Here is a 12,283-nt window from a genome sequence, read left to right as displayed (position 1 = left end):
GTTCAAGCGATTCTCCTGCCTCAGCTTCCTGAGTAGTTGGGATTACAGGTGCCCGCCACCATGCCCACATAATTTTTGTTTTTAGTAGAGACGGGGGTTTCGCCACGTTGGCCAGGCTGGTCTCGAACTCCTGACCTCAGGTGATCCGCCTGCCTCAGCCTCCCAAATTACTGGGATTACAGGCATAAGCCACCATACCCCGCCCATCCTTTCCATTTTAGGAGTTGGCAATGACTGCTAGTTGTTCCCATATCCATGCTCCCCCTTCTTCTTTTTTGCCCCTAGATCTCATGAGAGCTCCTCCTTCTTCTGGAGAAACAGAATTTTTACCAGGAACACATGACCACCCAGAATGAAGGCTACACTTCTACCTCCCCCAGCAAAGTGTGGCTATGTGATTATGTTCTGATCAATGGGTTGTAGGTGGAAAGTATGATGTAGCAGCTTCCAGGGACCTTTTGTTTTTCACGTTTGTTTGTTTGTTTGTGACAGAGTCTCACTCTGTTACCCAGGCTGGAGTGCAGTGGTGTGATTGTGGCTCAGTGTAACCTCGACCTCCCAGGCTCCAGTGGATTCTTCTGCCTCAGCCTCCTGAGTAGCTGGGATCACAGGTGGATGCTTAGCTAATTTTTAAAATTTTTTTTAGAGACAGTTGGCCAGGCTCGTCTCTAACTCCTGAGCTCAAGCGATCCCCCCACCTTGGTCCCCCAAAGTGCTGGGATTACAGACGTGAGCTGCCACGCCTGGCCCAGGAACCTTTCTTAAAAGACAACTGGTATAGGATCTTTGCTCCTTAGATAGATAGATAGATAGATAGATAGATAGATAGATAGATAGATAGATGATAGATAGATGATAGGTAGATAGATAGATAGATAGACGGACAGACAGACAGACAGACAGAGATTAGGTAGATATATGTATAGATATATTAGCCAGTTGTGGTGGTGTGTGATATAGCGTGTGTGTGTGTGTGAGTTTTTTTTTTTTTTTTTACCTGCAGTTCCATGCAGTGTCCATTATTTTTTATCTCTTCCCCCATCTTGCTGCCTAGAATGTACATGTGAAGGCTGGAGCTATAGCTGCCAGCTGAAGAAGATGAACGAACTCTAAAGATGGCAAAGCTGGATGAAACCTGGATCCCTGGGGACATTTTAGGGCACAACCACCATATTGGCCTGGACAATCTTCCTCTAGACTCTCACCTCTGAGGGTGCAGCATGCACTGCCAGTGCCCCACTCGTATCTCTTAGAGTGGGCTGGACTTTTCAGGGGCCATTATCTTGAGTCACTGTTTCTGAGGACTTTTTCCCTAAAACTGCAAAAAGCCTCAGCTGCCAGTGTTCCTAGAAGGCTGAAAGTGCCAAGGAATTAACACCCTCTGGGAACAGTACTCAGTTAATGACTTTCGGGAGTTGATGTATAAACAGCCTTGCTCCCTTGCCCCTGGGTGGGGTAACTCTAAGGTGTGTAGTTTGCATCATCTCCCAGAGCTTCTCCACGGGATTAAGCTTCAGTTGCCCACAATCATAACTTGCTTGACAAATACCCTTTCCCAGTATAGTGCCAACATGAATGTGGGTTGATAGTTTTGGTTATATTCAGGAATAAGATGAAAGTGAAATGAAGAAGACATATATCAGAACTTGACCTAGTCAATGATATGAGCAAATTCTTTGCTGAACAGGGAAAGAGTTTCAAATAAAGTCACATTTTTGTGCTAGTCACAATGTAACAGCTATAGACACTGCACACCGTTAAATTTAATTTGCAATATTAACATTTTTCTCTGTCACTTTAAGTCTAGACCAGGGTTTGGCAAACTATGGCAAACTACGCTTTATTGGAACACAGCCATGTCTGTTATTTACGTAACATTTGTGGCTGCTTTTGCACTAAGATGGCAGAGTTGAGTAGTTGTAACACAACCATATGGTTGGCAAAGCCCAAAATATTTACTAATCCGGCCCTTTACAGAAAAAAAATCTTGCTAGCAAAACAAAAATTCAAGCCTCAATTAGTAGCACTTCCTGATTTTTGTGGTGTAAACATTCCCACCATGGCGAATTTCAAGCTACCAACCAGAGCTGCACGATGACTTTCATGGGCACTTTTGCCTTTGTGGAACTTTTCCTCCATAACATATATATATATATAGTTATATATATATATATATATATATAAAATCAAATATGTTACATATAATATTATATATGTTATATATTATAATATATATTATATATTATGTTATATATTACATTATATATTATATATGTTATATATAAATTATATATGTTATATATAATATGTTATATATATTATATATGTTATATAGTTGTATACTTATAGTAAACATATAGTTTACAGCTGCAGTGTTTCCATATCTTGGCTATTATGATAATGCTGCAATCAATATGGGGGTGCAGACATTGATTTCATTCCCTTTTGGATATATACTCAGAAGTGGGATTGCTGCATTATATGGTAGTTCCATTTTTTATTTTAATTTTGATGAACATCCATACTGTTTTCCATAGTGACTGTATCAATTTATGCAAGAGTTCCCTTTTCTCCCCATCCTTGCCAATACTTATTATGTGTCGTTTTGATAATAACGGTTCTAAGAGGTGTGAAATGATTGCTCATTGTGGTTTCGATTTACATTTCCCTGATGATTAAGGATGTTCAGCACCTTTCCATTTACCTGCTGGCCATTTGTCTGTCTCCTGAGAAATGTCTGCTTAGATCTCTTGCCCATTTTTAAACCAGGTTATTTGGGATTTTTTGCTATTGAGTTGTTTAAGCTCCTTATATATTTTATATATTAACCCCTTATCAGATTGTTTTTTTTTTTTTTGAGACAGAGTCTCGCTCTGTCACCCAGGCTGGAGTGCAGTGGCGCGATCTCTGCTCACTGCAAGCTCCGCCTCCCGGGTTCACGCCATTCTCCTGCCTCAGCCTCTCCGAGTAGCTGGGACTACAGGCGCCCGCCACCACGCCCGGCTAATTTTTTGTATTTTTTTTAGTAGAGACGGGGTTTCACCGTGTTAGCCAGGATGGTCTTGATCTCCTGACCTCGTGATCCGCCCTCCTCGGCCTCCCAAAGTGCTGGGATTACAAGCGTGAGCCATCGTTTTTGATTGGTAAATATTTTCTTCAGCTCTGGCGGTCGCCTTTTTACTCTGTTGTTTCTTTTGCTGTGCAGAGCTTTTTAGTTTGATGCAATCCCACCTGTCTATTTTTGCTTTTGTTTCCTGTGCTTTTGGTGTCATATCCAAAAAATCATTGCCCAAGCCAATGTCAAGTTTTCCCTATGTCTTCGTCTAGTAGCTTTACAGTTTCTGGCCCTATAAGTCTTTAATCCATTTTGAATTGATTTTTGTATATAGTGTGAGATAAAGGTCCAATTGCATTCTTTTGCATGTGGATATTCATTTTTAGGGATGATGAAAATGTTCTGGAGACAGATGATGGTAATGATTGACAACATTGTGAATGTAGTTGATGTCATTGAATTGTGCACTTAAAAATGATTAAAATAGTCAATATTTTGTTATGCATATTTTACAACAATGAAAAAAATTTAGGCCGGGTTCAGTGGCTCACACCTGTAATCCCAGCCCTTTGGGAGGCCAAGGCAGGCAGATCACTTGAGGTCAGGAGTTCTAGACCAACCTGGCCAACATGGCAAAACCCCATCTCTACTAAAAACACAAAAACTCAGCCAGGCTTGGTGACATGCACCTGTAATCCCAGCTACTCAGGAGGCTGAGGCAAGATAATTGTTTGAATCCGGGCATCTGAGGTTGCAGTGAGCTGAGATTGCACCACTGCACTCCAGCCTGGGCAACAGAGTGAGACTCTATCTCAAAAAAAATTTTTTTTTCAGAAAAAAAAGAGAAACTTGCCCATGTTATGGAGCCAACGAGTGGTGGAGATGGGTTCTGAACCCAGGCAGTCTAGTTCCAGGATTCTGGCTTATGTCACCAAAAGAGATTGGGATACGAAAGGCCTTTAGGGAAAAATACAAAGCATGAGAAGAAAAAAAATGGAAATACTAAAAAATAATAGGTCATTTATGGAGCTTTGCTCCTTATCAGTTATCTTTCTTCAGGCAGCTAGAAATGGTGGGAAACACTCAGGATCGAAGCTCTAGGAAAACTGGTTCCAAGTCTGGAACCTATGAGACTGCAGCAAATTCCCCCTAGTCTCTCAAGATTCCTCTTCCTTGGGGTTAATAGCCAATCTGCCAATCTTCAGGATGGTTGTGCAGGTCACAAGAGTTAATGGGTGTGTGTTTCCATGATCTATTACTGAAATGATCTATAATAAACCACCCCACTCTGAAACAGCTGCGCTTAGCTGGGCAGTTCTTTTGGTCCACATGGTATTCATGAGGTTATTCATGTAGCAGCATTCAGCCAGTAGCTCAGTGGGGGTTGGAATGTCCAAGATGACTTCAATCACATATTATAGTGCTTAGCTGTAGTTTCTAGAATGTCTTGAGGAGTTGGCTGGGCCTCCCTCTCTCTCCAGGTGCCTTTCCAGCAGAGTAGCTACACTTCTTTATAACCAAGAAGGTAGAATCAGACATTTTCAATCCTCTTAAGGCCTAGGCTCAGTACTGGCAGAATCACTTATAGCACATCCTATTGGTCAAAGCAACCGACATAACAGCCAGATTCAACAGGAGGTAAAACAGAGTCTCTCTCTTGAGGAGAGAAACCGTATGCGCATCATGCAAGGACGGACAGAACTAGATGGCAGCTATCTTTGCAGAAAATCCACCACAGTGGTGCCCATAGGTGGGGATCAGAGTTCAACTGTCCCTTGCCCCCTAGAATTAGATAAAAAGAGTCTAATGAACTGTTAGCATAATGCTAAGTGCTGCAGCACATAAAATGCTCAGCAAGTGCTGATGATTATTATTAATCATTATTATTCTTTTAATAGCTTTTTTTAAAAGTCTAAGATAGCACTGGTACTGTATTCAGTTTAAAGCGATATACATGGGCCAAATGAACTTTGAGTTCTTTCCTAACCTTAATACCATGATTCTTTAAGTCTCTTTTTCACAGATTTGGAAACTGAGGCTTAGGAAGATTGCGTGACTTGTCTGGAGTCACACACTAAGCTAGTGCATGACATCCACATTCAGAGATATCTCCCTCCACTGAATATGCTGGTTTTCACTCGTTCATTTAAAAAATAATGTATTGGGCACCTACCACAAGCCCAAAGGAGTATACATAAACATATACTGACAATTATTTATTGAATACATCTTATGTAATATTGTGTCACTGAATCCTCATCACAAGCCTATGATGAACCCCCTTCCCATTTTACAGATGGGAATGAGGCAGAGCAAGGTAAAAAACAAACAAAAAACAAGGTCTACCCTCATGGGGATTACAGTCTACTAAAGAGGATATAGGATAGTCAAACAAATACTTAAATATATAATTACAAATTATTCTTGGAGTCGTACTGCTCTTGGAGCCCGAGTGCCCACCCTTTCCCTCAAATCAAGGTCTCAGGTAACCCTGGCAATGGGTCTTCCTGCCAGTAGTAAAGATGGCGCTGAGAGCACGAGCGCACTTTCACACACCCCCATTACCCACAATGCAGCGGGGATAAGGGAGGCTCAGTTTCTGCCAGGAGCTAATATGGCTTCCATAGTTACACGGTTCTCTCTCTTCACCTAATCAGCGACCTTACTTTCCCAGATCAGACTGTCGAGCAGGAGCTAAGACTCCTTTTCCCCTCTGCTGACCGCCACTACAGGAGCGGTTGAAGCCAGACGACCACCTTGCGGAGTTAAACTCCGTAACCAAGGAGCACCACTTCCGCTGACGTCATTACGGCGACACGTGGATCCAAGATGGCGACGGCGATGGTGAGTGAAGGAGACTCCGGGAGCGGGAGCTGGAGCGGGGCCCTCCGGGGTATCCCAGGATCTTCCAGCACCCCATGCCTGGCCCTGAGCCACCTCCTGGACCCCTGACTCAGGCCTGAGGGCTACCTCTGACTGGGCTCTTCTTCCCCGAAATCCACCTCCCCGGCCCTGCCCCTGCACTCAGGCTTGTCAAGGCCGCGAGTTTTGGGTGAGGCGCCGTTTCGGAGGGAGACCTCGGCTGCTGCCTTCGCCGGTTCCCATTCTACTTTTGGTCTCCGCCCACTGTGAGCCCCATTTTCCATTTTTCACCTCCCAGTCTTGACCACTCTGAAGACCCCCCCCCCCGTTATTCTCATCCTTGCTCCTCCCCGTCACGTCCAGACCCTGCTCACCCCGCCTCCCCACCATCCTAACCAGTCCGCGGATGTGACCTCTCCTCTGACCACCCTCCCAGCCCAAGCGCTGCCTCAGATCCTTTTCAGAGCCCTGTCCTCACTTACACTTATAGCTGTCCCCATCGCGCAGCCCCTCGACTGCCGCTACCCCAGAGCTTGCCTTCATCTACCCCACCCCCATCTTTCATCCCTAGACGCTTCCCTGCCCCTCCTGTCTTCTCAGTCAACTCCCTGCCCCTCTCTTAGGGACCTTTTACCCTGTTGGTTCTCAAACTTTACTGTGCATAAGAATCTCGGGGTATGTAGGGGGAGACATGCTAAAAATGCAGTTTCCTGAGCAGCCCCACTCCCAAAGATTCTAGTTCCATAGGGCTAGGTGATGCCCAGAAATCTGCCCTTTTATAAGCACTCTAGTGATTATATAGTGGTGGTGGTCTGTGAACTACGTTTTGAAAAACACTAATAGCCCCACCTCACTGCTCTCCTTCCCATTCCCCAACATGGCCACACAGCTCGTTAGGGTTGAAGGCTCTTTATTATGAAGCTGTATGTTGGGATGAAGTCTGTGTGTGGATGAGGGTGGAGGTAAAATAGCCATGCTTGGAAGTTGGGTCAGAGCTTGCGGGCTCCTGGTGCAGAACCTTGGAAGTAAATCTTTGAAGGACTGGCCCTTTTTCCAAAAGTTTAGTTCAAATTCTGCTTGTCAAGAGACCAGAACTAAAATTGAAGTCACTTAGTCCAGAATGATTTCCTGGATCTTCCTGCATATTGCCTCCTCAGCAGATAATTTCATCCTGGGAGTGAATGACAAGGAAGACTCAGAGAAAAGGAAATGACATTTGACTTTAGCAAAGGAAGATTGTGGCTTAAATAATTTGGTGTTGGTTTTCTCCAAACAGGGATATATTATTGACTGGTAGCAATTTTCCCTCCTTCTCTTAGCTGTCTGAGAACTTATCTTTCGTTTAATGAGGGATTCCGTATTTAGAACTTCAGAGGTCAGGTAAAGAGATTTCATGGCCTTATCTAGTTTCTGTGGTTTCAGACTTCAGGCTGAACCACGAGTGGGGCAAATCCTCAAAGTAGTATATTGAAACCTATATATATGTATATATATTCTGGTACCACATTCAGAACAGAGATAGTGTAGGAACTTAAAAGGAAATCACACCCTCTCTTGCTATAAGGAAAACATTGAGTAAAGTGGTATTTACTGCACTGCACTGGGAAATCCCTGCCTTGTTCAGAGATTTTTAAGAGGTTATAAGCTAGCAATACGTATATGTGGTACACATCTATTTAGTCAACAAATATTTGAGTACCAATTCTGTTCCAGGAACTAGGGGTGTAGTTGTGAATTAGAGGGTCAAGGTCCCTACACTTGTGGAGCCTTTCTGGTTTGAGGAGACAGGCAGTGAACAAGTAAATATGTGAACAAAATAATGTCACCAGTAGATGCTGTGAGGATAGCAAAATGAAGTGATAGTGATTAGGGGTGACTGGGTGACACAACTACTTTGGATTGAGTGGTCAGAAAGAAGTCTTCTCAGAGGAGGTGACTTGAGTTAAAACGTAATTAACAAGAAGGAACCAGCCATGCAAAGAATGTTCCAAGCAAAGGAAATGGCAAGTGTAAGGGGCCGATGTGGAAGGGAGCTTGGTGTTTTTGAGGAACACACCTAAGGCTGGAGGGGCCGAAGCATGATGAGGGTTGGGGTAGGAGAGAATGATACAAGATGAAACTGGAGGGAAGCAAGAGCAACTGTTTTGAGAAGCATGCCTGGAAATGGGATGGACTGCGGTCTACATTTTGTTGTCTGTGGATTGCATTTTGAAATAGAGTGTTGTATTAGGTTGCTTGCCCTTCCCCTTCGGGACAGTACTTGAAGGGAGCCAGCTTGTTCTCGGTTGGCACAGAGGCTGTGGAAAGGAGTTTGGATTTTAGTCTAAGCACAGTGGAAGGGACAGTGATTTTGCCCAACACGGTGACTCACACCTGTAATCCCAGCACTCTGGGAGACCAAAGCCGGGAGATCGCTTGAGCTCAGGAGTTTGAGACCAGCTTGAACAACATGGCAAACCCTATCTCTACAAAAAAAAATACAAAAAGAAAAAATTAGCTGGGCTTGGTGGTGTGCACCTGTAGTACCAGCTACTTGGGGGGCTGAGGTGGGAGGATCACCTGAACTTCAGTGAGCCCTGATCACAGCACTGCACTCCAGCTTTCGCAACAGAGCGAGACCCTGTCTTAAGAAACAACAACAGGCCAGGAGCAGTGGCTCACGCCTGTAATCTCAGAATTTTGGGAGGCTGAAGCAGGCGAATCACTTGAGGCCAGGAGTTCAACACCAGCCTGGCCAACATGGCGAAACCCTGTCTACTAAAAATACAAAAATTAGCCGGGTGTGGTGGCACGCACCTGTAATCCCAGCCACTTGGGAGGCTGAGGCACGAGAATCACTTGAACCCGGGAGGTGGAGGCTACAGTGAGCCAAGATTGTGTCACTGCACTCCAGTCTGGGCGACAGAGTGAGACCCTGTCTCAAAAAAACAAAACAAAACATACCATCAACAACAAAACCCTGAAAGTATGGCGATTTAGTGTTTGTTGTGCCACCTGGGAGTATTGTACTGAAAACAGTAACTGATTTAAAGAAACTGAGTATGTAACGTATGCAGTGACCCGCAGAGGCCAGTTTAAAGGGTGCATATGGAGAAACTTCATATCTGGTGCAATAGTGAAAAGGTGTGGAAGCAAATTTATTACAGGGGTATGTGAGGAAGGGGCAAAGTGGAGTCACAGACTTGAGTTTGGTCTGTGTTAGCACTTCATTACACGGAAGTCAGAATAGTCCCCACACCCTCATACACACCCTCATTTCATAACCATTGGGGCGGGGGGGTGCGGTAGATCTACTTTGGAGTGTATGGGTCTCTGAGGTGAGTCATACAGCCAAAGAGGAACTGAACTACTGGATTCAGTGGCCGTGGGAACAGCTGGGTTTTTGGTTTGTCCTTTGTTTTGAAAGTTAGGGTTGTGGGTGCAAGTGCGGTGGCATGTTTGCTTTTCCCTTTCTCTCTTTCCTTGGTGAATGGCTCTTCTTCCCCAAGGGTTGAGCCGCCATCTCCCAGAACAATGTTAGTATAGAGGGTGTTTCCTGAACCTGCAGGGCAAGACTTCTCCGTCCATAGAAGATAGCTGGTGTAAACTGAAGTACTCTTTGATTTTCCTGTCTTCTTCCATCCTTAGATTTAGACTACTCTGTAAAGTTACAGGATACAGTGTTGATCTAGCTAGGTCTGAATTGAGAGGCGGGCTCATGTCTCACTCTTTATGGAAAACGGTTCTTAGGAATATTATTTCACTGAAACTTGGGAAATGTCCATTGAGTACATTTCTAGATGTGTCAGGAGTCTAGAAACTTCAGTTTGGAGAATAAAACTCTACTTCTCTCACATCATTGTTCATACTGTTTTGGTTTTTATTATAATCTTCTTTATGGATATAATTCATATGCCATAAAATTCACCCCTTTAAAGTATATAATTTAGTGGGTTTTAGTGTTTTCATAGGTTGTGCATACACTGAATGTGATGGTTATCACCATTGTGTAATTCGGAACATTTCATCACCCCAAAAAGAGAGTCACTCCCTACTCTTCCCTCCCCACAGCCCTAGGCAACTACTAATTTACCCTCTGTCCCTATAGATTTGCCTATTCTGGACATTTCATACAAAGATAATTATATAATATGTGATCTTTTGTGTCTGTCCTCTTAGCATAATGTTTTCAAAGTTTGTTCATGTTGTATCATGTATCAGTAGTGCCGCATCCCTTTTTATGGCTGAATCTTCCCTTGTATGGATGTACCACAGCTTGTTTATCACTCATCAGTTGATGGATATTGGGATTGTTTTCACTTTTTGGTTGTTAGGTATAATGCTGCTGTGAACATTCAGGTGTAAGTTCTTGTGTGAACATACTTTCAGTTTCCATGGGTGTATAGAAGTGTATTGCTGCATCAGTTCACACTGTTTTGAGGTTACTTGGGTTTGATCTAGTCCAGAAACAGGAATGGAATGAATGACATCAAGATTCCTTTGTGCTAATGGAGCCAATGCCATTAGTCCCTCCAGCCCCAATCAAAGGCACAGAAACTGGTTTTGTTTGTTTGTTATTATTATTTGAGACAGAGTCTCACTCTGTCGTCCAGGCTGGAGTGCAGTGGCACGATCATAGTTCACTGCAGCCTCCACCTTCCAGGTTCAGGCGATCATCTTGCCTTAGCCTCCTGAGTAGCTGGGACTACAGGCACACACCACATCCACCTAATTTTTTAATTATATTTTTCTTAGAGACGGGGTCTTGCTATGTTGCCCAGGCTAGCCTTGAACTCCTGGCCTCAAGCAATCCTCCCATCTTGACCTCCCAAAGTGCTGGGATTACAGGTGTGAGTCACTGTGCCCAGCGAAAACTGTTTTTAATGGTAGAATATGGTGCTAATCAGGTTGGATGATAAGAGTCCTGGAACAGAAGGCCAGAGGCCTGAACTGTGCCATCAGTCTTGTGTGCAGGAAGTTGCTGTCTCCTCTGGACCCCATGTACAGGAGAACATGAGCTGACTGAAGAAGGAATGCTGCAGCAGGAGCCAGCAGCCTGGGCTTGGTCCCAGCGCTGCCACTGATGCATTGTGTGGCCTGGGGCAAATTACTTTGGCTTCATTAGTGTGTTTTCCACATATGTCATGTGTGAAATTAAGGTTTGTATTTGATGATTTCCAAATTCCGAGTTGAAAATTTTGTAGTTTGGAATACTTTAAGGTGAGTTTTGCTAATATGCCTATAAAATCAGACTTTTGTTTTTTTCCATGATGATGGTCCCTGTGATCTTGCCAAGCTGTTGTGTTGGTTGTATTGTCTGTCTGATCACCCAGGTTTCCCCCACCTGGCTCGTGTTCTGCAGGAGCTACTGTGTCCTTGGAGCTGAGGTGCTGACATCAGGCCTTGGTTAAATGTGTTTCTCTGAGGGGTCCCTTTAAAAGAATGCCCTTAATCCCCCTCAGGAAGTACAGGGGAGGTTGGGATCCCATTAAGTTGCCTCTTGGTTTTTGTTTTACAACTTGGACAAACATCTCCCTTTGATCTTGGCATTAAAGAAGCACATCACAGAATGTTGGAGAAGGTTGAGTTTTTATCTCTGGGCACTGGCAAGAAGGTGGGAAGGACCCAGGATGACAAGAGCCATCTGGCCACAGATGAATAATAGGAGCCACTACCACCTCCAAGCCTGCTTTGATCCCTGAACCATTTGCTGACACTAGGGTTTCCCAAATGGGCCATGGATGGGGACACCCAGGACTTCTCAGTTCCGTCTCATTCCTTTTCATTGCTTCCTTCTCTCCCTTCCTAACATGGTTTCTCACCTATGCCTGATGCATTAAACTGACAGACCTCCCAGGGTTTGAAATCCTGGTCTTATGCTTGGTCTGAGAATCTGGGCTAGACTCCCAGCTCTGACACTGTGATTACTTTTGTGACTTTGGACTGATTGGTTATGTGATTTTGGGAAAACTGTTTGCCCTTTTAAGCTTCAATTACCTTATATTAAAATTTTTTATTGTGGTAATAACAAAATCTACCACTTTAAGCTTTTTTTTTTTTTTTTTTTTTTTTGAGACAGAGTTCACTCTGTCGCCCAGGCTGGAGTGCAATGGTGCGATCTCAGCTCACTGCATGACTGCAACCTCTGTCTCCTGGGTTCAAGCAATTCTCCTGCCTCATCTTCCCAAGTAGCTGGGACTACAGGCATGTGCCACCACGCCTGGCTAATTTTTGTATTTTTAGTAGGGACAGGGTTTCGCCATGTTGGCCAGGCTGGTCTCGAACTCCTGACCTTGGGTGATCCACCTGCCTCAGCCTCCCAAAGTGCTGGGATTACAGGCATGAGCCACCACGCCTGGCCCACTTTAAGCATTTTTAAGTGTGCAG

General features: G+C 44.2%; 1 protein-coding gene across 3 annotated transcripts in view; it reads left to right on the top strand.

Annotated features, from left to right (window-relative positions):
* The first annotated feature begins 5,632 nt into the window (after positions 1–5,632).
* Positions 5,633–12,283, top strand: part of TM9SF4 (transmembrane 9 superfamily member 4) — a 55,973-nt gene continuing 49,322 nt past the window's right edge. The window contains exon 1 of one of the 3 annotated variants that reach the window (XM_055266789.2): positions 5,633–5,899. In XM_055266789.2, the coding sequence (XP_055122764.1) occupies positions 5,885–5,899 (15 nt within the window). In that variant the 5' untranslated portion in view covers positions 5,633–5,884. Of the gene's footprint in view, positions 5,900–5,945; positions 6,184–12,283 lie in introns of those variants that run through there. The other 2 variants (XM_063633736.1, XM_063633735.1) reach the window with 2 other exon arrangements.

This window comes from Symphalangus syndactylus, chromosome 24 (assembly GCF_028878055.3).
Source record: "Symphalangus syndactylus isolate Jambi chromosome 24, NHGRI_mSymSyn1-v2.1_pri, whole genome shotgun sequence".
Lineage (NCBI taxonomy): Eukaryota > Metazoa > Chordata > Mammalia > Primates > Hylobatidae > Symphalangus > Symphalangus syndactylus.
The sequence above is the reverse complement of the archived record's forward strand: the minus strand, read 5'-3'. Positions and strand labels throughout refer to the sequence as shown.